General features: G+C 35.6%; 1 protein-coding gene and 1 long non-coding RNA gene across 2 annotated transcripts in view; both read left to right on the top strand.

Moving 5' to 3' along the window:
* The window catches only part of LOC133532041 (uncharacterized), a 331,954-nt gene that overhangs the window by 68,536 nt on the left and 235,744 nt on the right, over window positions 1–27,674 (top strand). The window lies entirely within an intron of this gene.
* LOC133532038 (neuropeptide-like protein 31) lies at window positions 219–27,512 on the top strand. Its single transcript, XM_061870526.1, has 2 exons — window positions 219–323; window positions 26,126–27,512. Exons 1-2 carry the CDS (start codon window positions 273–275, stop codon window positions 26,303–26,305), a joined length of 231 nt encoding a protein of 76 aa, XP_061726510.1. The 5' UTR covers window positions 219–272; the 3' UTR covers window positions 26,306–27,512.

The following is a 27,674-nucleotide window of genomic DNA, read 5'->3' as shown; positions in this document are numbered from 1 at the left end:
TAATCGATATGTTCAAAAACAACGGAGACTCATTCATCAATTTACATATATTAGCTAAAACAAATATAACATCACGACAGAAAATATCGACTTACTTGCACTTACAAAACCAAAATTTATACCATTCTCAACCTTACTGCATTGATATAAAGTTGCTACACATAGATATTGGCTGCAAATAGATTAAGACGAGTACTTCATATAAAGACAAGTTTGCGTTATCGGGAAACAAAAGCCGTTCGCACTTGATTCTAAAATCAAATCGTTTCAAAATGGCCGTTGGAAGGATATTGTTGATGTTGGCAGTTTTGGTGATGTTGGGAGTAAGTGCTTTTCTCTTATCTTTAATGTATAAGATTTCAAATATTGAGTTCAGTGTTAAGTTCCTAAACCCTTTTCTTACCAAAGAAATGGCCCGATTCAAAGAATGAGATACGATAACGATAAGTTCTGGTTTAGATAAGTTCTCATTTGGATATCGTTTGTATGACGTATTGACAGAAGCAGCTCGATTCGGGCAACCAATATCATTTTGACGTTAGAAAATCGATATAAACGTCAATTTTGACATGTCGTTTAGTTATCGATCTTTTAAAGATCCTTCCAAGATCTTAAACGTGTCTTAATCATTCCTCGAATCGGGCCGAAAGAAAAGGTACTCCTGAAAAATACTAAAACAAGGAAATGAGTAAGAATCATTTTCATTTAGTAACACCTCTTGGAGTTGCAGGCGTCCATAGGATACGGTGACTGCTTGTTTGCCACCGAAGAAGTATACAAAAAATACTCATATTTGGAAATCATAACCTCTTTAGGCCTCTTCGTAGTCAGTAGTGACGTGGTAGTGACAATGCTTACGAAGGGCAATTATTTATATAAACCAGCAGAGCTAAGATGGTCGGCTCTTTATCATTTGTCGCCATGCCTGTCTCGTTCTAACAAGTATGTAAGTGCGAAAGTGACGGGCATAGTGACAGGTGATTAAAATGGCACCATGCTGCCACTGCTGGTAAAGTCAAATTTTAGTTATTTAGGAACATCTTTAATTTGCACATAAATAATTGTGACGACCGGTTTGGCCTAAGTGGGTAGTGACCCTGCCTACGAAGCTGATGGTCCCGGGTTCAAATCCTGGTAAGGGCATTTATTCGTGTGATGAGCATGAATATCTGTTCCTGAGTCATGGGTGTTTTCTATGTATTTAAGTATTTATAAATATTTATATATAATATATATCGTTGTATAAGTACCCTCAACACAAGCCTTATTGAGCTTACTGTGAGACTTAGTCAATTTGTGTAATAATGTCCTATAATATTTATTATCATTTATTTATAATTAGGTTAGGTTGGTTATTAGAGTATGCCAAGCCATTTTAAATAAGGTACAGGTAATTAAAGTGTTATTTAATATTGTCTTACATTTTAATCGTTTATTTACGAGTATAATGTTAACATAAATGAAAAATGTTCCGCCACGGCAGAGATTCGAGCTCACGGCCTTGTAGACCAATAATCCATGAGCAGAACGTGAGATTTTTTTTAACGTTTTCTTATAATAAAAAAAAAAAAAAATATCTGCTTGATAAAAATAAACAATTGTGGTTTTAACAATTAAATCTAACATAACAACTGTGTTATTGTTAGCTAGACTGCAGTGCTGCAGTTGCATAAATGCATACAAATGTGCAGTGGAAGTCATTTTGTTTGCGCTCTCGACGTTCCAATAATCCTAAGGAGGCAGCTATAGTGAGAGGATTAGCGGGTGCATAAATAATATAATAATTCAGCCTATATACGTCCCACTGCTGGCCACAGGCCTCCTCTCATGTGCGAGAGGGCTCGGGCTATAGTCCCCACGCTAGCCCAATGCGGATTGGGGACTTCACATACACCTTTGAATTTCTTCGCAGATGTATGCAGGTTTCCTCATGATGTTTTCCTTCACCGAAAAGCTAGTGGTAAATATCAAATGATATTTCGTACATAAGTTCCGAAAAACTCATTGGTACGAGACAGCTAGGATTTGAACCCGCGACCTCCGGATTGAAAGTCGGACGTCATATCCACTCGGCCACCACTGCTTGCTAGCGGGTGCATAAGCGGAATAAAAAATGACTGAAGTTTAGCGGAAAGAAAAATGTGAACAAACTCATTGGAGATAAAGTCATTGTAAATAAACTGATAGAAGCAAACCAGATCAGTACTAAAGAGGTTATTTTTAAGTTCCCTTGGGGGAGGGAGAAAATAAAAATAAGATACACAAAGGAACGGTACGTACAAAAAGCAAAGAAAAATGGAGGTCATTTTTACAAACGGAAATAGTCAAAACCTCTAATCTAGAATTTGAATCTTCAAAACCCAAATTAAAATACTCGTTTCAAAGTTTTATATTGAAAGTGGAAGTCTTTATTCTTCAATTACGGCTTAAGTATTACACTCCACACGGTTTTCTACACCACAGCCCCGAAAAGATATTGGCGCAAGAAACTTGTGCGGCGCGACGTATTTAAAATAAGTTTTTGCAAAAAAAAAAAAACATTTTTGGTGCAAGCTTTTCTCCCCACAGGCAACTTATACTCGTCGAGAAAATTCTAACAACCCCAAACATATATAGTTTGCATTATCTTATTACAGAGTTCTCATGGCCACCTCCTGTCTCCATCATTAGATCAGCTACATGCCATCCAATTTACATATGTAAGCAAAATTTCAGCTCATTCGGAAATCGCAAAGTGGGTCAAATTTTGCTTCCAAGATTTGATCCACACTAACTAACAAGGCAAGTTAAACAAAAGCTTGTAAATACATTTAATCTTAGTAATACTCAATAAATCATTTATTCATAAATAATAAATAATAAATAAATAAATAAATATTATAGGACATTATTACACAAATTGACTAAGTCCCACAGTAAGCTCAATAAGGCTTGTGTTGAGGGTACTTAGACAACGATATATATAATATATAAATATTTATAAATACTTAAATACATAGAAAATACCCATGACTCAGGAACAAATATCCATGCTCATCACACGAATAAAATCCCTTACCAGGATTTGAACTCGGGACAGGCGGGACCATCAGCTTCGTAGGCAGGGTCACTACCCACTAGGCCAAACCGGTCGTCAATTCATTCATTAATTCCAGAAAACATAATAATTGTACGAAAAATTACATTCCAATATTTGATAACCACTACTAGTTGCACTCTGAGCACAGCCTTAAAATTATATATTTCCTGCATCAGTCCGTAGTTTTACTAGACCGAATGTAACTTCCTCATGGAAATACATTTTCCCGCCAAGGAAATGTGTTGAGGTATGCATCAAAATAGTACATTTCAATGCTAGTGCGGAAAGTATGTCATTACTTCACGAGTTCCGAGATATCTCAGGACGAGTGGAGAATGATATTTCCGCACTGTATCGAACGACGTTTTTTAATACAGTTGCGAAAAAATAAGAAAACAATAAGTTATTTTTTTTATGCATATTCTATAAGACAGAAAGAATTGTAAAACATTGTACTATTATTACCAAAGTATCGTTATTTACGATTATTTGTGTATCGTATATTTAAATTGTATAAAAACGATATCGAATGTTGGATTTGGAAACTTAAAACATGTTTGCAGTAAGAAAAACCGCCTCTTCTTTGACAGGTGTTTCGGCAGCTATCTCGTTCCATTCAGACAACTTATTAAGAACGGTTTTTCAATATCCAATATTAAAAAAGAAGCGTGTTATATATTTTTATTATTCTTACATTAAAAACCTATGTTTATGTTCATTACGACTTTTAAAGGAAACTAACATTAACACTCATTTAAAAAAAATTGAAAAAGTAAAAAGCACTAGTTCGCGAAAACCAACTTTCCGCACGCTAAACAGCTACGTAAAGTTTTTTTTATACAACGTTGGTGGCAAACAAGCATACGGCCCGCCTGGTGGTAAGCAGTCTCCGTAGCCTGCGTACGTCTGCAACTCCAGAGGAGTTACATGCGCGTTGCCGACCCAAATAACCCTCCCTCCCCTCGTTGAGCTCTGCAGCACTCTGCAGTGCTCTGAAGTAGCACTTTTTGAGCAACTGTATTAAAAACAAAGTTTCTTATGGCTATTTTCTTCGTATGATACTTAAACTATAAATTTTACGTGTTCTTCTGTACCCCTAGTGTAAATAAATTCGATTTTGAAACGTGACGTACGCGTTTGCGTTTAGTCTCATTTTGTATTGGATTTAGAAAGAGCGCGCCAAGCGTGACGTTTTGGAAACTCAAAATCCTATACAAAATGAGACTTAACGCAAACGCGTTCGTCACGTTATGATGTCGATAAAATTTTCACTAGGGGTACTGGTAGTATTTCAAACAGTATAAATGTAATTGATAAATATATTGAAATGTGACAAGTTGCATGTCAGACCTAATACAAAGCTGTGTCCCTTATCTTCTGACTAAATATTGTATATATCTTGTTAAATTGTTGTTTATGATCTCTACCTAATGTAAATTAGCTCAGCTTGCCCGGCCTAATTATGTTCGACACAAGTCTGAACATAGCTTTAAAAAACATTGTATGTTTAACATTAGTATTTATCGCTTGCAACATTTTAGAATAAGTTGAGTCTATGGTGCGCTGTCAGCGTTCTATTCGTTCTGTGATATAACCAGTGATCGGAACTATGGGAGTAAAACTTTAACAAAACTTATCAAGCGGACGTAAAAAGAGTGCTTATAAATAAATAAATAAATAATAAATAAATAAATATTATAGGACATTATTACACAAATTGACTAAGTCCCACAGTAAGCTCAATAAGGCTTGTGTTGAGGGTACTTAGACAACGATATATATAATATATAAATATTTATAAATACTTAAATACATAGAAAACACCCATGACTCAGGAACAAATATCCATGCTCATCACACGAATAAATGCCCTTACCAAGTGGAGATGCGGAATAACTTACCGAAATAATTAAATTATACTGGTTCTGAATTACTCCTTGTTGAGCGTCCACAGATCGGCGGCACTTTGGATATTGATGTGCTTGAATTATATGGATCTCACTTTCCTTTATATATTTATTTGTAGTGCATGCAATATCGTAATTTGTGGATTTTTTCTCTTCAGACATTGAAATGTGTCATGTACATATACTTCTTTTTCCGCCTTGCCGTTTATTTGAAAACCCGACAAGGAGGTCAGAATAGATAATAAAAAAGGTTATATTTATGCGGCGCAAACATTCCCCCGGCCTTGAAAGGAATAGTTTTCAAAAAGTTATTTAAATAAATCATTTACTACATAATAGCATCCTTATTGCTCAGAGAAAACTAAATGAACATAAACAAATTAGGCCTACATAACTTAAGAGAAATAACGAATTACTAATATAAATACATATATTATTGAGAAGGCAAAGGACATAATTTGACTAAAGGTCTTTTAAGTATGCCTGATTTTGTTTTAACCAAAGCAACTCTGGCAATACCATCCTTGCCCGGCATAAGTTTAGTTATAAGACCTAACGGCCAATGTAAAGGCATAACATTCTCTTGAAGAATAACTACAACTGTTCCTTCCTGAACAGGCTGAGAAGGAGTATTCCATTTTTGTCTGGTTTGCAACGTGTGCAAATACTCATCGCGCCACCTCTTCCAAAATGATTGTGTTAAACGATCTAATAATTGATATCTTTGCAAAAGATGATCAGATGTTACCTCCGCAACAGACGCAGCTGGAAGATATTTCAATGGAGTAACATTAAGAAAATGAGCTGGTGTCAATGCGGAAGGCTCAGCGGGATCAGAGCTTAACACGGATAGTGGCCTAGAATTTAATAAAGCCTCAATTTCACATAGAACTGTCATTAATTCCTGAAATGACAAAATTTGTTTACCTATAGTACGATACAAGTGTAATTTGACGCATTTAACATTACTTTCCCAACATCCTCCAAAATGTGGAGCACTGGGGGGAATAAATTGCCAAATTATCTTATTGGCTGATAGTTCATTTTCCCAAGCCTCTTTATACTCATTCGCAAGGAAATTATGAAGTTCATGCAAATATGTATTGGCTCCCTGGAAGTTTGTTCCGTTATCGCTGTATATGTATTTAACAGGACCGCGTCTGGATAAAAACCGCTTAAATGCTGACATAAAACTTGCTGTACTTAAGTCAGTTGCAAGTTCTAAATGAATTGCTCGCGTTGCGAGACATGTGAATAAGCACAAATAAACCTTTTGACTCTTCACACCCCTTCGTCGAACAGGTGTACAATACAAAGGACCAGCGTAATCGCAACCAGTATGTATAAAGGCTTTCTCAACTTGATTTACCCTACATGCTGGTAAATCTGCCATCATTGGGCAGTTAGCCTTTGGCTTGGTCCGGAAGCAGTAATTGCATAAATGTATCCGATGACGAATAATACATCGAGCTGCTATAATCCAGAATCGATGTCGCAGAATAGATATAAGAGTTTCAGGTCCTGCATGTAAATGGTGTCGATGGTAGTAATCGACCAGTAGATTAATGATGTGATCACGACGTGGCAATAACAAAGGATGTTTATAATCGTAATCTTCATTAGAATTACTGAGACGTCCTCCGACGCGAAGAATTCCATCTTCAATAAATGGCTTTAGGCTTGCTAAAGCCTTTGTAAGCCCTTTTTTCAAGGTCATGTCTAAAATATGTTGACTGAAATACACTCTTTGTAGAGCTCGTACAATTTCCAGTTCGGCTGTTGTTAAGTCATCAGCACTAATAAGACCTTTAGGTAATCGTTTTATGAATTTTAAGATATAGGCAACTGTGCGAACATATCTCATCCATGACGAGAACCGTTTAGACAAATCATAAATTATGCTGTCGTTCGAATTGTCACAAGTCATTAAAGAAACCGTTTTTTCTTCAGGAACGTTAACTTCGTCTGGAATAAACGCCTGAATCGGCCATTCGTTTTTTTGGGAGTTTCATCCATGGAGGGCCTGATAGCCATAGAGGATGGTTCACCAGTTGTGCTGGAGTTAAGCCTCTAGACAGGCAGTCACTTGGATTCTCTGTTCCCTTGATATGATAAAAATGATCGCCTGACAAGTTCTCTTGGATCTTAGTAACTCGATTGGCCACAAAGGTTTGCCATCGATGGGGCGACGAATGAATCCAACAGAGTGTCACTGTTGAATCGGAAAAGGCCAACATAGAGTCAATTGGGTATCTGGTCGAGTAGGTATCAACCACCCTTTTCATTAGTTGTGACAATAGCAATGCTGCGCATAATTCCAGTCTTGCTAGGCTAACAACCTTCACGGGCGCTATCTTAGATTTAGCGCAAATTAAATTAATGACACCCCGGTCATTATTAGGAAAGGTGGCGTAGGCATAAACTACTCCACCATAAGCCCTTTCACTAGCATCCGAAAAACCAACTATAGTTAATGAACAGTTTTCAATAACACCTATATGTCTGGAAATGCTAATGTTAGATAGTAGCGGTAGTTCACTTTGGAACTGTTGCCATTGGCGTACAATTTGATCAGGCGGCAATTCATCCCAATCGATTTTCAAAAGCCATAACTCCTTTATTAGAAGCTTAGCGAACACGATTACAGGGGCAACTAGGCCCAGAACATCGAATAATCGAGCTACTGATGAAAGAATGTTTCTTTTACTACACGGTCGATCATCGGGACTAACCTGGAACTTGAATACATCTTCACCAGGATACCAACGAAGACCTAAAATCTTCAACGTTGTATCATCGTCGAAGGTGACACTTTGGGACAGATGTAGTTCCTTTGGTATTTCTTTCAGAACAGCTGCAGAATTAGACGACCATTTTGCTAATTGGAATCCGCCTTTCAAGAACAAATCCAGCAGTTGTTTAGTCGCTTGTACAGCCTGGTCTTCATCAATAACTGAACTGGCTACATCATCCATATAAATATCACGAGATGCGATTTCTTTTGCGAGTGGGTATTTATCACCTTCATCAGCTACCAACTGTTTGACAGTTCGCAGTGCCAGAAAAGGACTGCTACGTAGACCGAAAGCTACCCTGTTATATTGAAACACCCTTATAGTTTCTTCAGGACTAAACCTATAAAGGATACGCTGATAAGGACGATCCTCCCCCCGTACGTCAATACACAGATACATTTGACGTACATCAGACGTGATGGCAATAGCAAATAATCGCAAGTTTAGGAGAATGCAGAACAAGTCAGCCTGTAGACTTGGTCCTGCGTGAAGTATGTCATTTAATGATAAGCCGGTTGTGGTCGGTGCACTAGCGTCCAGCACAATTCTCACCTTTGTGGTTGTTCTGTCACTTTTGACAATTGCGTGATGGGGTATGTGATAAGCATCATTTGACTTATCATTCGGAACCTCAGATAAGTATTTTTTATCAATATGTTCACGGATAACTTCATCATAAGCTGGCTTTAACTCAGGTTGTTTGAGGAATTTTCTTTCAAGTGCTAAAAATCTGCGTTCAGCAGTCTTGTAAGAATTGCCTAAATTGTTTGGTTCCAATTTAAATGGAAGTGCAACTTCGTACCGCCCGTCTTCCAAACGATTCACTGTATTTTTGAATATGTCTTCAGCTTGTTTGTCGGCAGGACTATGAATGACTCCATCTAAATCTTCAATTTCCCAAAATTTTTTGCATCAAATTTCCCACTTCAACCGAAGTAAAATACCCAGCTGCTGAGTAGGAAGCATTTACTGCGGGAGCATCACCTAATATGATGTACCCCAGTGTAGTTTCTAAAGCGTCAGGCAAACCAGGTTGGTTCTCAATTTTATCCGACATTAACAATTTGGTGAATAACTTAACACCAAGAAGTACGTCAATTTCTCCTGGGATCGCCCAGGAATCATCTGCTAGATGTAAATTATCAAACAGATCAGATGAAGATTGATCAATATGACAGGTCGGTAAATCAGGCGTGATCTCATCTAATACAAGCGCTTCGATAGTATATTGACATTTAGGATCATATCTTGACCTAAATGTTAAGTTGACAGTTCCTCGAATGGGTTGTGTTATCGTTGTTCCCCCTAATCCATTTATTGAAGTCACGGGGCTGCTGTGTACAGGAAGACCTAAATTCTTGCAGCACTTCAATGTAACGTAATGTTTCTGTGATCCTGGATCCAGCAGACATCTCAAAACCTTGTCCTTGCCGTTACGCCCACTAGCTAGCACCTTAGCAGTGGCGAGAATTTCCGTCAAGGGTGATTTAGTCTGTCTCAATGCCGAATGAGTACATACGGAGGCACCGTTGTCCGTCACAGATGAACTTGTGCTAGCTTCACTATCATCCTTAGGTGAGGACTTGGACTCGTTTCTCTTCATTACAGGTTTTGAGTTTTCAAAGTGTAACGTTGTATGATGTTTGCCTTGACATTTACGACAAGTTTTCTTTGAGGAACATTTCGATGCAGTATGATGCGTGTTCAGACAATTAGTGCACGCGTGAGTTTCCTTAACGAAATTAAATTTTTCGTTAGGTGGGAGTTTCATGAAGGAATTACAATTATAAAGTTGCGAGTGATCATTACTCTTACACATAGCACATGGATTTCCGTTGTCATGCCCTTGCGTGCTAACATACGCTTGGGGTGTGCGAGGGAGAGGAGCTCGCACGCTGCTAGTGCTGGCAGCGGAGCCGCTTTCAGCCTTAGTTGGCGTTCGTTGCGATGTCCGATATAAAATCTTCACTTGTTCACTAACGAAACAAATGAATTCGTCATATGTAGGCATTTTAGAAGAATTCCGAATAGACATCTCAAAATTCTTTGTGGTATCTGAATCTAATAACTTAAGACCCAGATGAATGAAAATAAAGTCACTTAAGTTTTCGAGCTTGAGTTGTTTTATTGCTGAAATAGTAGCAGCAAACGAATCAATTGTTTTTTCTAAAATAGATGCCGAAGGACCGTTGACGTTGACAGGTTTCATCGAAAACAGCTGGTTTAAATATGACGTTCCCAATGCGCGTTTATCATCATATTTTGCGATCAATGCTTCCCAAACTGTGTTGTAATTTTCTGCGGCAGGTATAACTCCCACACAGATCGACTTTGCTTTTCCTGTCAGATGACTAAATAAGTAATGAACACGCTCAGAATCTGTAAGTTTTTTATTCTCATGTATGATACGCTTAAATGTTTCATAGAAGTATGGGAAATTTTGAATATCTCCATCGAAAGAAGGAAGATCAATCCGTGGGATTTTAATGGAGTCGTCCTTACAGGTATGGCTTGAATCCCTGGATGTCGAGAGGCTCGGAGCAGGTGCATCAATTTTTGTAATTTGACATTTGATTACGCAGTAGAGATCTTCAAACGCGTTCATTGCGCTGTAGTTCACGTTATATTCCGGGTCCAACTCCAAGTTCAGAAGATTGACGTCATCCATCAACTCTATAAATTCTTTCCTCAGTTGATCGACCAATCGAGCTTGCGCGATGAACTGCGATAGAGCCTTCTTGTCACTGCTTAGCTTTGGAATCATATCGTAAATGTTTTGTAAACGTATGAAACATTGAGCACGCTTTGCTTCGGCGAGCTTAAGTCTCGTTGCCATGGTTACCTAGTTGTTACTATGACAGCACGAAAAATATGAATAATTGCCTAAAATACACAAGTAATTGTAAATTATATTCAACTTGAATAATATCTTAATACAAGTCGAAGGAAAATGAAGTAAATACGAACGTTCCGCTTGTATGATACCTTAATACAAGTGTAACTTCCGCAATAGGTTAATTACAGTTAAAGAAAAACTGAGGCCTTCAGGAATAATTTACCCGTAGTTTTCAGTTTATTTTAATGTATTTTGTAACTTAAAATACATAAAAATTATATAACGAACATTGCATGCAAAAATGTCCCGTGAAAATTAAAACACAATATGACAGTTACAAATTACGAAATATTATTTGTAACACATCTATTTATGAATAAGGTAGCGCGATGAATAATTCCACACATTTCCACACACTACGCGTAAAAATAACAGACAATAACAATAACTTAGTATACTGACTGTACCTCTGGATAAATTAATTACCTACGGGAACATCTTGATAAAGAATTAAGAAACCGCGATTCAGTGAGCAACAAGGATGAATTATAGAATTTTAAAGGTAAATTTGGAATCCGGTTCATAGGTCAAAAAATGGAGATGCGGAATAACTTACCGAAATAATTAAATTATACTGGTTCTGAATTACTCCTTGTTGAGCGTCCACAGATCGGCGGCACTTTGGATATTGATGTGCTTGAATTATATGGATCTCACTTTCCTTTATATATTTATTTGTAGTGCATGCAATATCGTAATTTGTGGATTTTTTCTCTTCAGACATTGAAATGTGTCATGTACATATACTTCTTTTTCCGCCTTGCCGTTTATTTGAAAACCCGACAAGGAGGTCAGAATAGATAATAAAAAAGGTTATATTTATGCGGCGCAAACACCAGGATTTGAACCCGGGACCATCGGCTTCATAGGCAGGGTCACTACCCACTAGGCCAGACCGGTCGTCGAAATATAGAAAAGCTTATAGCCTTAAACATATTCGAATATCTATGAATGTAAATATTTTTATGGCTGTAAGTACTACACTATTCCTATCCCTATGGACATGAATATTTTTAGGGCTGTATGCACTATTTTATGTCCGCTTAACAAGTTTTGTTAAAGTTTTACTCCCATAGTTCCGATCACTGGCTATAACTGAATGTAGTAGCGTAATAATTTAACTTTCAATAAAAGTTATTTTTTCTATAAATAAAATCGCATTTTGATTCAAACAAACATTTTTGTAAGTAATTCCGGTGTATTCTGAATTCGAATAGTACCTTAATAGGAAAAAGTTGTATGAATATTTCTTTTGACTACCTATCCAATACTGATGTAAATAGTTATCATATGACTTCATTAATAAGGAAATAGACCTTTAACGGTGCTTATTTATAGGTACTTATACGTGTATGTGGTTTTATATTACGTGGTATTTGAACTAAATTTACTTTGTGACTATAAGGGGTCTAACCATAATATTAAAAGAACGGTAGGTGTGATCAAAATACATTTATTTGGCACAATGAATATAACCTCTTCCAATCTAACTAACCACACGACAGTAGTACGCTTGTCGCTCAGACAAGCAATTATATTGTATCGAGTTCTAACAAAACAAAACGTACTGACCTGCTAATAATACAATCAACGTAACCACTTGTAATTTGCATCGACTGTCATCGTTCGACTGTCATCGTTCGAATGTCACCTCCCGAATGCTCGTTCAATATTTAAGATGGAGGGATCGATCACGTGACTCTTCACGTGATCGATCGTTACAAATACTTTTAATACTATAGTTAGCTTATTTAATCTAGAAAAATGTATTATAATGACAAATTATCTATATAAACTAAACAGTATCCTTACAGCTCGGCCATCCTGCTAGAGCAAGTCCCTTTGCTCACCTACATTTACCATTAGGTTACATTTTAGATTTACTCGTTTCATATCAGTATATTACAAAATAAAGTATTTTAACTAAGCAATACGAATTTCAAAATTCTAAAAGTAAATCTGCAAGTAGACCTCAAGGACTCTTTTACAAGTCAATACAACATCTACAGCAACATCATGTAGTGACATGAAAAAACACAACAACATTTACAAATACAACGGCCAACACCTAGGCAAACACTACATTATAACCATCCTAAAACAAATAATGACTACAGTAAAACAGAGACATATTGTCTCTATGGCAAATAATACATTAAATCTGGAGATGTAAAAGGTCCCCAATGTCAGAGTACTAATACTAATAAGATTTGGAGGTGTACTGTCTCTCCAAGTGTCAACATGAAATCTATACTAAATAAATGAATCACGCCTAGATTGTTAAGCTAGCATTTTCATAAAGTATACAGCTCATATAACTTAATTTGAATTATAATTTAATTTATTAACGTCTACAAAGCCTAATCGAAAGCATTTATTTTATAACAATAGTGCAATATTCACAAAAAATATCAATTAATCTAAATTACCTATATCCTAGACTATTAGCCATGCTAACTAGCCATGATGATTACTCAGACCCATTCCATTTGGACTTTCAGTGTCGTCGTCCCAATATCATCGTATGTTTTTTTTTTTTTTTTTATTTTACTTTTACTAACTTAACACCCAAGACAAATAAAGATAATAATAAAATAATAATTAATTAAGTTTATCATAGTAATATTGCTCAAGTGAATCTCCATATCGAGCTTTCTTGGACAGCATAGTTATTAAAACTTCCGTGTAATCATCACGACTTGGAAATAATTCTACAAGCTTCCTTTTCCACTCTGACCACGTGTATAGGTTAGTGCTGAGACCCTGGTACCAACATTTAGCAAGACCTGTAAGTTTCAGAAGCGTGAAATGTATAATCTCTTTCTCTGCCCACCCGTAAGTCTCAGCACACTCCTCTACTTTTGTAAGCCATGTAGGAATGGTTTGATCTTTCGATATTGGATCGAACTCGAGAATCTTCATCTCTTCAACATCTTTACGATGATTAGAAATTTACTTATAGTATTTTCACCAGATTCATTCAGGTAGTCTACTTACTATCTACGACACGATCGACGCATGGAGAGTGAGAGTACAACCTTTTATGTTTAGAGGTTACACGATAGTCGTCATCAGAACTACTACTATAAACATAGTGCCTCTTTCTCTCCATGCGTCCATACCGTATTGGACTTACATGATGTCGCGGATGCTTATAATTATGCTAGTTGTCTTCATAAGAGGAACTCCACTACCATCCGCAATTTCTTGCGCGCCCGTGCGTCTATGGCGACATGCTTCAACTGCACGGAACATGTCTGGACCCAAATTTGGTGTTCGTGAACGTGGCGCTCTCTCACACCGTAACTCGCAATCATACTCTTCATCATGCAGCAAGTGTTTGCGGCTTTGCCTACCTTTCAGGCTCCCTTCCGCTCCCTCACTTGGCATGGCAGATGATTTAGGCGTTGGACGTTCCCGAATCTCACATTCGTTAACGTCCACTTCCGCGACATTATGATCGGAGCTGCGCTTCTCTCTGCGCCCATTATTGCTGACCTTATCGTCATTTGCGTCCATCACTGAAACTTAGATTTGTTCGGATAATATCATTGTTCATTCAAATTTTTAATCGTCCTTACAAAAACATTACGATGCGGCATTTTGCAACATATGCTTAAAATATGATTAGGTAGAAAACACGTTGTTCTTTTAAAAGAGCTCTATCAGCCGACAGGATACCTTGACTTCAGTTAAGTTTTATTATTAATTTCTAATACCATTAAAACTATAATATTAGCATTTCCAACAAGCTGTACCTAACAGCCCGAAATATCACCCCTGCCAATTTATTAAATTTCATCAAGTCCTGAGAGTTTTCAGGAAGCGACATGTCAGGTCCTTTCTGATAAAACTCTACACTATATAAAAATATATTAATTTTAAATCAAGTTTTAGTCGTTTTCAGTAGCCTGAAATATCGTTTCAAGCCATTTCTTGATACCTTACGCAATGTCAAAACATTGGAATTTATCACGAGTTTCAGTCGCCATCAGCAGCCTTAAATATCGTTTCAGGCCGTTATGAATGAATCTCTACACAATATATGAGATTTGAAATTTTAACAAGTTTCAGTTATTTTCAGCAGCATGAAATATCTACACTATATCAAAACTCTAAATTTGCATCAATTATTAGTGTTTTTCGCAGCCTGAAATAACGTCTCAGGCCGCGTCAAAACGGTTTCATTATTTTTCTTATAAAAATCATCTTAATTCCCCTCGTCATGTTACATTAAAATTATCCTAACATCACAAGGTATTTATGTATATGAATCTATTATATAGATTTATTATTGATTTATTTATCATATCGTTTATTTTCTTTATACCAATAATTTGATCACTATTTGAATAAACAACTATTCAATTTGTTCATATAAATGTAAGACGAGCAAACTCAAGCTCACCTAGGGAATTCGAACAATAAAAAAAACTAATAAAAAGAATAGGCAAGTTTGCATCATTGCCACACCATCACGCATCTAGCTTTAAGCATAACGTAAAAATATATATTTTCAATAAAAGTACAATAAAAAAACCATTTTATTGCGATCATCGAACTAGAATAACTATAAAAGACTGACTTGGGCTCAAAAATGACCCCTCGGCTACTGTGCCGAAAACGAATCGACTGTGCGGGTAGTTCGAAAAACTCGCGCGATTTTCTAATGTAAATGTTGATGTCAACTTTAGCCAGTCTTCTCCGACAACACCGTTCTTGAAACGTCGGAGGTAAATTTAAAACTTAAGCGATTAAGTCCCATTTGTATAAGTTAAAGATGTGTAAAAATCGTGAAGGTTTAAATCAGTGAATTGACTGTACTAGGCGGAATTAGACAGCTTTAGTACGACAGCAGCCTTCTGTGGCATAACATGTCAGCCCATACAAAATTATTAATTCAGAAACCTATATCAAATGCCTTATTGTGCGTTTATTGGTACCAAAAATTCAATACAACACAAGAAGAAGAATGGGATTAATTGGTTTGTGTAAGTTTAATTCCTAAACATGATAAATAATTATTTAAATTAACAGACTGTTGTAGACTAATACGCTAAACCAAATGTCGTAACTATATGTATTAGTTTCATAATAACTCATGCCCTTTTGGGCATACTTTGATACGGGGTGACAGAATGAGATGGCGTTATGCAACATTTTACTTTAAGGCCCTGCATCGAAAAATAACGGGATCTTTGAAGCGTGGCAGTGGCTAGCCCCGGAAACAAACAGACGTGATTTTCGGATATATGTATCTTGACTATATGATAAGAGGTATGATACTAGTCGAAACAAAAAGGCTTAAAATTTTCTCGATAGAATATAAATCCAAAGTTACATCTACATTTTTAGTGTTTACCTCAGTGCAACTAGAAAACACATCTTCATCCAGCATAATCCACTTTAAAGTAAAGGTTTTCATCTCGTCTTAAACATCATTCAACTAAATATTAACTTATTATCTTATACAAACGGATTTATTCTCGTTTTTGATTTTATGAATTCAACAGAAAACGCCCATTTTACGCAGTTCGACTTCTCTTTTTGTCATGCGTCAAAGTCATATATGCGTCGTTTATGCCAGTAATGTTAGATGGCCGTGGTGCCTCAAAGAGGTAAGACCTATGTCAAATCGCGCAGCGCTTCAAATTACGTAAAATCGACATATCCAATAAACGTTGAGTCGTAGCTCTATTAACTAGTAACGGAATCCGAGGTCTACTACGAATGGAGCTATCTTTACAGGCCTATACGTTACGCATGTGTGCGTGTTTGCTTAGCTACGTCAAAGTCAAATACTCTTTGAACAATTACAACGGGTAAGGAAGTTTCGACAGCATCTGTAATGTATCGGTAGCTGTGTGGTCGTGTAGACACCAAAGAAAAATGCGAGACATCTATAGACCAATCGAATCTAATCGTAACTTTTTGTTTTCTTTTTTTGTTACTATATAATATCTTTATTGCTTATTTTCTATTTTATTGTAAAAGTAAATCTTGTCTGTCTTATACAGAAATAAAGTTATTCTTTTAAATATGTGTATTAAAAACATATTTTAATGACACGAATTATTTTATTTTATTCATACCAATTTTTCTATAGCCTAGGTAATCTTTATGTAAAACAAATATACTTATTATATAAAAAAAAAACGAAAAAAATCAACATGTTTATTAGAAAAAAAAAACTCGTTTGCACGGGCCGGGGTTTGAACCAGCGACCTCTGATTTGTAATCCGCATGCCTTAAGAACAATTCACATAATTTATTTAACAGGATACTGTCAAAACGTCAATGACTAATATGACTTTTCAGCAAAGAGTAAAGTAACTATGCTTTTCAGTTTGATTTTACTTGACAAGGAGCAATAAGAAAAACGTACCGAATCGTCCCTTTCTTAAAATTGCCATTCAAAGAGAGAGATGGGCATTGTGATAAGAGAGGTATGGGCATTGTGAATTTCATCACGCTTTGTGTGGTAGGGCACAGCCAGTACAGAAAACCGCAGCCAAATAACACTAGACCCTACTCATAGTGTTGTGTTCCTGCCGGTGAGTAAGGTTGCCAGAGCTCAACGAGGGGGGGGGGGGGGGGGCGAGTTTAGGGTCGGCAACGCGCATGTAACTCCTCTAGGCGTACATAGGCTACGGAGACTGCTTACCATCAGGCGGACCGTATGCTTGTTTGCCACCGACGTAGTATTAAAAAAAAAAGAAAATTCAGCTCGTGTGTGGTGCTATCTATAGTTTTTTTATATGGGTACGCTGACAGCTGTCGTTTCAATACGATTTTGCGAGATTTGGCGTTTTTAGGTTAATAATTATATAGAGATAACACCTGTCACCCTACCCATCGAGTTTGAAAAATACTATAAATGTTAACATATACAGGCTTACCATCAGGCGGGCCGTATGCTTGTTTGCCACCGACGTAGTATAAAAAAAAAGAAAATTCAGCTCGTGTATGGTGCTATCTATAGTTTTTTTATATGGGTACGCTGACAGCTGTCGTTTCAATACGATTTTGCGAGATTTGGCGTTTTTAGGTTAATAATTATATAGAGATAACACCTGTCACCCTACCCATCGAGTTTGAAAAATACTATAAATGTTAACATATACAGGATGGTTTTTGATAATGTATATCTTAGAACTTACACTGTTTTTAATTTTTTTTTTTCAGATTTTAAAATTATACTTTTTTACCTTAATAATATATCTTAGTCTTGACAAAGACGATTAAAGTTTTATACTTAGCAAAATCGCTTACTAACAATGTCTTTCCTGTAAGTTTAGGCAACTGCTATAGCAGATACCACCATTTAACAGCAGTATCAGTTCATTACACTTGGTTCGGTGCTTCAACCTCTTGTCTAACTGTCTGATAATTAAAGTAGTTCCTAATAGACGGCGTTGTGCAATTTTGGATATCCCGATCAAACTTTTCATTTCAGAGGAACGCGATTCTGTGTTGATAATGTTAGTCAATACTTTATTTGTCCATGCTCTTGAAACCATTAGCCAACCAATTAGCTTATGGCGGGCATTGAAGGGTCGTTCTTTGAAATCAGATTATTAAATATAATTTCAATATAAGCCCATCAATCGAATAGGCATACATTTTGGTCAATTTCTTACCTATCAGGGGAATAATAAAATCGATAAAAAGAATGTAAAAGCGACGAGGGAATGAAAAAAACCGACAAGGGAATGACAAGGAATGACATAATGACAATGAATTTCGGAACAATTACTTCCAAAATAATACACTGAATCATAGAACGCTCTTAGCAACTTAATGTTATTTTTAAGATCTATAGAACGAAGTACCAAACGTTGATTTTAGTTGAAACCCCAGTCCAAAGGCATTGAATGAGAACCAGGGGAAAAGAAATAAGTATGTCTTTGATCGACTGTTATGATTACGATAATTTTTACTTAATCCATGAAAGTAAATAATCATTTACTTGACATATGATTTTACATTGTACATGCCCATGAAGAATACATTTTATATCAAAACACACGGGAATGAAAATCACAGTGAACCAAAGCCACGGGAACAATATTATGAAATCGTTTATTTCAGGTGAAAGACCCATAATTACTAGACATGCGCGAAACAGTGCTTCAAAAAGTAATGCTATATCACATCACTTTTTCGAAAACGTAATGTTACACTGAGATATCACATCACTTATCACTCGAAACGAAACATTACCCGAACGAATACAGCGCGCGGGCGCGCGCGTGATGGCAACGTCACACTCATCACAGTGCCAACTACATTACGCAGCGAGTGTTAGGACTCTAGGGCGTATCATATCGGCGCGTCGATCTATTACGCATTGCGTTTTGTCACCGCCATGTGATTGATCGTTTTTGTAATGTTTTTATTTTTATAGTCGTAAAATATGCATCATAGAAAAAAATAAAAGAAAATATCTGTTAATTAATGAGATTACGCCATCGAGAGTCACTAGGTAGTATTTTTATTTGGGTATATCAATAAAATTATGATACGATACTGATACGAGAATGTACTGTAAACACTAGCTCACTATTAAATTAAAGATAAATAAGTAACTTCACTCGTGCTTAATTTAGTTTGCCGCGAAAGTCAACCAAACCAAACATTTCACAACAATAATAAACAGTAAATACGTTTTTGTTCGTCAAATTCAAACTCGCAAGCGAATTATCATTTAGCCGCATCCTTATAGGTAAAATACTAAAAACATTGTAAGCTCTATGGTAACGCATTACAGTTTTAAATCGATTGCAGGTGCAAAAATCCGTTATCGTATCAATTTAATGAAATTTGCAATAACTCAAATGCGACTGCTACCGACCGGCCGAGCGGACCGATCCGAAGTGTTCCGAAAGCATTGCGGAATGAGAGCGAGCGAGCAGTGAGTGCGGGTGCGGGCGGGATAGCAAAGTAATGATAGCATGGCAAACAAACATCACACATCACACCATCACGTCTCATTGCTCATTATACATTACGCGGATTCTACTTGAACGGACCTTTCGTACCGACTACCGGCGCGTCAATCTATATTGATGCTTTACGAGTTTACGCGCGCTTCGGCCAGTCATATGCTCGAGTGATGTTTGAAGTAATGCTTGGTTTCTCGGAGTGATGCGTAATGCAACATTACGCGTTTGAGTGATATCTCATTTGTGATGTTACGCGCATTACTTACACATGTCTAATAATTACATCACAAACAAACGAAAATACAATACAAATTAACTTAAATTAAAAACAGTCAAAATAACAATCATAATCATACGTCAATTTTGTGTTACCTGTAAGAATAGCATATATTTTTAAGAAAATAAGTAAACTAAATATCAATATCCTTAGTAATTTACCTCTAGTTTTATGTCAACCTAATATCCTAAATCATTTATTAGAAACATATTAAGAAGTTCTAAATGTCACGGAACGTGTAGTGTGACTTCCTCGGATTTTATGATATTTTATTTTTCTTTGAAAGTGTTTTTGGAAGAATTTTATATCAAATGTTAACACTTACACCTATTCCACAATACGGTTTAAAAATTGTATGGATATATAACGACTTTATAACAATTTTAATAACATACATCTTGTGATCAGTTTTCGTGTCACCGCCGCGCGTGGTAACATAAACATGCAGTACTCGGTAGAAAGTTACCTTTACGTCTGGCAGCCTTTTTAACGCTTTTTTTTTTAGAACAGCAATACTGTGTTGGTGTCAGATTTGCAAATGGCTGAAGGGAGAAATGTTGTCGAAAATTATTTTTTTTGCGTTAATTAAAAAAAAAGGTCAACCTTAACGCGTCACCGCCATGTTTGAGTTTTTAAAAGTCAGTGCTCATTTCACGTTATTGTTTGTAACATAAGATATACCTAATACATTCGAGATTGAGCTAATTATTTAATATTTGCAAAAAGGTAATTTTTAGGTAATACCGAACATGTTTCAAATTGTCACGACAGTGGCCTCAAAATTCTCTCCCCGCCACGGACTATTGAATCCACGTTCGTGTCATATAGATACGTGGTCGTAACATTCTCAATTCGTTTGATTAATTTAGAGGCATATTCACTCTTTAGAAATGGATTTTATTAGCTACGTTCATTTGTTATTATTGCCCAACTGCCGAAGCAGAAAAATGGTTTCCGCGTGTATGTGGATGTATGATGTGTATCCGATTCTTTGTCACGCTCTACAGCGTTAGTTTGACGAATTTCAACGTATGAGCTGTCATTCGATGTGTCGTAGTCATGGGAGTAACTTAGGCTATATTTAAAATATTGTATAATTCAAAATAGTGGAGTTGGCCGCCAAAATGCCGAAACGTCACGGCTGAGGGACACTTTGTGACAACCGTGATTATGTACTCATTTTATTTACCTTTCCTGAGGGTATTAAGCTTGACCATATGCATCAAAAAATGCTTTTTATACGTAACAATATGTGAAAAATATTTTTCTGGACACAATTTAAGAATCACCCTGATTGTTTGAGTAATTGTTTAAAAGTTTCACTTTTTTGTAGTTTTCGTTGTTACCATATACTTACTTTTTTTTTATATGTAGGTGACAACTGTGATTCACTATCATCCGAAAAATTGGTCGTCGGAAAACGGCACCCGGTATTTCCTGCCTCAACAATATATTACTAAATAAAATATGATAACTAACAATGTAAGATACCGAATTTAAAAAGATAGGTAGTGTTATACCTACAATTATCTATACTATTGACATCTTCCAAAAATCAACAATAAAAATTGGCTATATTGTAGTCTCAGATTTATTACAATTTACAACAATATAATTTTTTATTTTCTAGTAGCAAGTAATAACGCCATCTTTTTTATTTTCTAAGAATTAAGTTTCTGGCCGACCGCGTATAATCGTAGTTAACTTTTGTAACGCTAGATGGAGCTTTCACCTTCACGTGCGCCGCGGACTCCGCGGAGCGCTTCCATGTGTGCGTGCTAGCGGGGAGTGAGGAAGCTATCGGGCGTGGCTTACGAACCGGTATTCACGGCTTTAGTAGGCCCTTAAAGGAACTCTTATGTAAAATATCAAGTACGGTGCAAATTTCTTGCCGATAAACTTCCTGTTTTATTTATTCAAGTTTCACAAAGGACCGGAACCAAGGATCGTTACCGGTATTCTGACTACCGGTTTTAAATTAGGTATAACGGGTTATAGTTGTATTTCGCAATTTTTATCACTAAAGCTTTGAATTACAGGTATAATCAATAACGGTACTCATGTCTATTAGTGATTTTGCCATTAGACAACAATATCTGTATTTGACATTTTACCCTTAAAAACCATTACCGGTTATACATGTCAATGTCAATACACTCCTTTATTTGTGACTTCGAAGATGTTGCGCTTTGCGTATTGCTAAATTGTCAGAATATTTCAGACTTAGTACTTTGGCAAGGCTTTCCCTTTGCGAATAAAAATGAAGGACATCGTTACTTAAATAATTTACTTTCAGAAGCAATTAATATTAATCTAGGTACTACTACTACACTTCAGCCAGCTATGCAAAATATTATCACGTGACGTTACAGTATTACACCTATTTGTTGTGATTTAGTAGTAGTGTCTGATTGACATCTTACCTTTCAAGTACAATGAATGGCGGTATTGAATAAAGGTATTTAATATTGTAAATAGTCTATATATAACGGTAAAAACAAAAGCAAAATCAAAACAATACCTCTAATAGGAATATAGCTATTCTTTTTATAGCTGTATTAGTTTGAGAATTTATTTACAGGTATTAAATAAAACCGGTTGCACAATCCCTGACCGGAACAGAAAATTCTTTGGACAAAAATGCTGTTACTTTAAACAGGTAGGCACCAGGTTGATTCACTTGGTTCCCTAGCCAAACACGCGAATTTGTAGCGTACATTTCAAAGAAATTTATTACTATCAGACAGAAAATGGATAAGTGGGACTTGAAGATAAGGTTGTTCTTACGCTTACTTATATTTTTGGTTATTTCATATGTATTATATTTAAAACAAAACAATATATTCAGTTAAGAATAATATTTCAGATGGCACGTACTGAAAATATCTCTGAGAGTTCAATTGAATCTAGTAACATCCCAACAAAAGGTCGTATGATAAATAGTTAAATACTTTATTAAATTTTAAAATATTAAAATAAAACGTCGTCTCACTTATAATATTTTAACTTCAGGTTTCTTTCCATATTGCGTTGTTGTTTTGTATTATTTACATTTTATTGATACATAACTAAAAACGTATATTAAACTTGGGAAACATTCAACACTGGCATTTTATAAAAATTTGTATGTACTTTCATTGTTCCAAAATACATAATACGTATTATCATTACGTTTCAAATTTTGTATGTACCGACATACACTTATAAAGTATAAACATGCCTAATCTTGACAATAAATACGCGTCAAACAATAATTTATATGAATTGGTTCCATCTTAGTATAATTATTGTAAGATTTGACAACGCCAAAATATTGTAACGCAACAACGGTTTGACGCATATATTTTATTATAGGCAATCAAAACTTTTATTGATCAATCACAACTTTTTGTTTAATAGCAGGAATTAGTTTATTGAATATAATTCGAAGCTGCAAGGATATATTCACGGTGAAGGGGTAGCTGTCAGTGTCAGTATGGCTGGTATTTTCTATGGAGAGCGTTGTCTATATATATATTCCGTCGCTGATTGCGAACCAATCAAAACATTATTAAATCAGACCGTTGTAATTGAAATTAATTGTATAATGAAGTAAAAATGAAAATATTCTAATTAAAATGCAACAATCCACCTTAGGTTTTATATTTTACTTATTGGATTTATTGGAAATTAATCCACGCTCCACGCCACGGTGCCCTACATTTGGCGACAGATGGAGGTGGCGGTAAATTGTCAAAGAGAAACTGTTCCCTCGAAGTGGCAACTACCTTCAGTGATGAGGAAACCGATGCAAGTAGGAGGAGGAAATTATAATTATCTAGTGTAAAATATGTAACTGTTATTTTTGTCCTAACAACTCAGGACCTGTCCTGACAAGCATACGTTTTAATTTTAACGTATGCACTCGTTTAATATTTCTCACGTAAGCTAATTCAGTTTTATGATGTTATTACATTACAATATTTTATTTTTTCGTTTACTATTTTTATTTATTTAGTTGTCTTATAAGCTAACATTATTTAAGTGTGAGCACTAACCTCACATAAAAAAATTATTAGTCAAAATAAGTGGTCAAACATAGACAAACAATATCATCAGTCGTTATGCGTCAGTAATTGTATTCATTGTGCCAGGGCCGATTAATTAACTTTTGCAGGCGGGATAAACGAGTGATTTGTTAAAATACTCGCCTATCCTCACTTCTGAGATATAAGGGGTCTAACCATAATATTAAAAGAACGGTAGGTGTGATCAAAATACATTTATTTGGCACAATGAATATAACCTCTTCCAATCTAACTAACCACACGACAGTAGTACGCTTGTCGCTCAGACAAGCAATTATATTGTATCGAGTTCTAACAAAACAAAACGTACTGACCTGCTAATAATACAATCAACGTAACCACTTGTAATTTGCATCGACTGTCATCGTTCGACTGTCATCGTTCGAATGTCACCTCCCGAATGCTCGTTCAATATTTAAGATGGAGGGATCGATCACGTGACTCTTCACGTGATCGATCGTTACAAATACTTTTAATACTATAGTTAGCTTATTTAATCTAGAAAAATGTATTATAATGACAAATTATCTATATAAACTAAACAGTATCCTTACAGTGACCAAGGCCTGTATACAGTGCCTTTATACAGTTATTAGTGTTATTACCAATAAAGTAAATAGGTAATATACCTGCTATATTAGTTTTATCTGGTTGCACATACATACTGGATGTTTATTTATTCACCTGCAATAATTTACGGGGTGAATATATAGGTCATATTGAACAACTTTTACTATCGGACCAATACCGAAATCGAGAAAAAAATGTACTCTTCCATAAAAATGTTAAAGTCAGCCGAAATGTACGAAACAGCCATCTTTTTTTCGCGATTTCGGGGTTGGTCATAGTAAAAATAGCTCAGTATGACCTATATACACGATGCTACATGAGGAAACCGAAAGATTTTGACAGTGTATTACTGATCACATTTAGAAACTAAAATGTCATATTAGTACAACGTTTTACAGTACATATGGCCCTTTAAATGTTCGACACAGTAACGTAATATGCTACTTCTCGCACTAGTGCTATAAAGTAGCCCCATATGTACTGTAAAAACTTTTCTGGATTTCGCCTAATTTCAGAGTTAATACCAATGTAAAAAAAAACATCTTCTTATCGTAACTTAGTGATAAACGCCTTTTTGATCGCGATAATGCCATTATGGGGCGTAGTCTAAATATCCTTATTGATAGATGTCAAAAAGTGACAAGTAACCTTTGCAAGAACTTTTTTTTACAAAAAAAAATGTAAAAAATCATTTTCAGTGCCAGTTTTACCATAACATTAACTTTTTATGTACAAAACGTTCAAAATTTGAAAATAAAAACAAATATTTTTTTTTGGCGAAATTTACTGAAACTCATAGATTTTTTTTTCCTTCTTTTGGCCTCAGAAGTACGTGGTTAAAATCTTGCGGGTTCCTCGTGAGCACCGTGTATTAACACCCTGTATAACTGTGACTGTATTTAGGAATGTGTTCTTTAAATATATTAAACTTACTGTTCTTTATATCCTGCTACCCTCAGGTTGTCTGGAAGAGATCGCCTACAGCGATAAGATCGCGTGTTGCTATCTGTATTAGACTTTGGAACGTTCTCCCACTCTCTATCAGACAAGCGCAGACCAAATTCACATTCAAGCGCATGTTGCGCAAGTATTTCCTTGACAAACTTTCATCTTCATCAACTTAATGATTCACACTTGGTATAATTATGTATGTATTAATATATGTATGTTTATTTGTATTAAGTATATGTGTAAGTTTATCAATATATAGTTTATATAAATAAATAAATATAAATAAATATTATAGGACATTATTACACAAATTGACTAAGTCCCACAGTAAGCTCAATAAGGCTTGTGTTGAGGGTACTTAGACAACGATATATATAATATATAAATATTTATAAATACATAAATACATTGACTACATTCATATATAGTCTTGTTTACAAATTCATTTACTTTAAAAGACACTGCACCTACTTAATCTTTCTAGTTTAACCCATTGGTTGACTGAGAGAATGCCTTAAGGCATTAAGTCCGCCATTTGTACCTTCATGTATTATGCAATAAAGATTAAATAAGTAAATTTACACTGTAAATCTGTTTTTTTTAATATACAATTTTCCTAAGTTTCCTTATCCTTCCAGATATCACATAGCCAAATAATCGGCGGTTTCGGCGGCTACGGCGGTGGCATCGGCATCATCGGCTTCGGTCGGCGTTATGGCTACGGCTATGGCTATCCTGGCTACGGAGGCTATAGAGGTTACGGAGGCTATAGGGGTTTCTACCCCCCTCCACCACCACCACCACCGTTCTTTGGATGAGCGATGATAGTGCAGAATTAAACTACACAGTGTTTATTTAAGGGAAAAGGCGACGCTTTTCCATACAAACGTAGACCCCATTTTCCTTTCTGGATATTAACATTATGAAAAATATTTTTACATAATTTGATGTATATCAACTATAGCTATGCCCTTACGTTTGACTTTTTTCGAGATTTTTGATTATTGTAAAAATTAGGAGCGAAATACAGATTTTCATAAAAAAAATTCAATTCTTCTAACTCTGATAATAATTAAAAATTCGAACAAAATTAAACGTAGAAACATAGCTGTGGTTGATATACAACAAATTGTGACAAAATATTTTCAATAATGTTAATATTCAGAGGAAAATGAGGATTAAGTTTGTATGAAAAGGCGATTTCCACAAGTTCTCCATTCGTTCATTCTAATCGCGGGTCCACATTCGTATTAAGTACGAGTATTATGCCTAGGCTACAAAACTTTGCTGATGCTTGTAGCGTCAAAGCGTCGAGCGTCGGTCGAGCACCATCCATTTAAAATACGTATTGACGCTGCTAGCGTAACTGTTGACCAAAAGCGCTTGGAACTTTTTTCGTGACCCGTTAGTAAATATGATTAGAATATTTGCGATGTTGTTATTATTCTAACCTAATCGACTATTTTAGTTAATCAAAGGCAGAATTGAAAATGATATACTAGTAAGTAAGTAGTAAATGATATATGAACATGACCACGTTATACCGTTTGCATCTACTCGTATCGTTTCAAAACATTTATAACATTATCGATTATCGTTTACGATTGACGATAGTCATCTTGGTTAGGCCTGTTTGCGTAGCCCACATGCTTATTGTTTACGCTCCGTAGCGGACGAAACACAACTATCACTGTCGTACTAATAAGAAATAAATAGTGATAGGAAGAGATGACTACACTACATCACGGAGTGTTAACGATTGGGATGTTGGCTAAGCACTCTAGTTAGGGACGAAACGTTAGTTTTTATGTATAATTGTACCAGTGAAGTATTTTGAGATAAATAAGCTTATTTTGTTTTTATAAATGTACCTAATTGTATTATTGTACCATGAGGAGATTCAATTATAGAGTCGCCAAAACTATTATCTTGGCACGTCTGCATATAAATGTGTATTCATATTTCAAGTATTGTTAAGTAGTTAAAATAAGAATTGTTTATAGGTAATAAATTATTTAAAAGATATTTTACTTTCCATTACATCTGTCCTTCTATTTGCCATTGCTTCTGTTTTCATACATTGGAGTGGAACTCGCTTCCTTCAAATCTATTCCCAGGTATATAATATAACTTGGATCTTTTAAATCGAGAGTGAGACATCTTTTAGGCAAGCTTGGTCCATCCTAG

The sequence above is a fragment of the Cydia pomonella genome, chromosome 26 (assembly GCF_033807575.1).
Source record: "Cydia pomonella isolate Wapato2018A chromosome 26, ilCydPomo1, whole genome shotgun sequence".
Classification (NCBI taxonomy): domain Eukaryota; kingdom Metazoa; phylum Arthropoda; class Insecta; order Lepidoptera; family Tortricidae; genus Cydia; species Cydia pomonella.
This window is presented reverse-complemented; position numbering and strand designations above follow the sequence as displayed.

What these genes read in the sequence shown, in the direction of transcription:
- LOC133532038 (XM_061870526.1), top strand. Translation starts at nt 273, where the DNA reads ATGGCCGTTGGAAGGATATTGTTGATGTTGGCAGTTTTGGTGATGTTG. An exon ending in CAGTTTTGGTGATGTTGGGA is followed by an intron (nt 324 to 26,125) that starts GTAAGTGCTTTT and finishes TTATCCTTCCAG; the next exon opens with ATATCACATAGCCAAATAAT.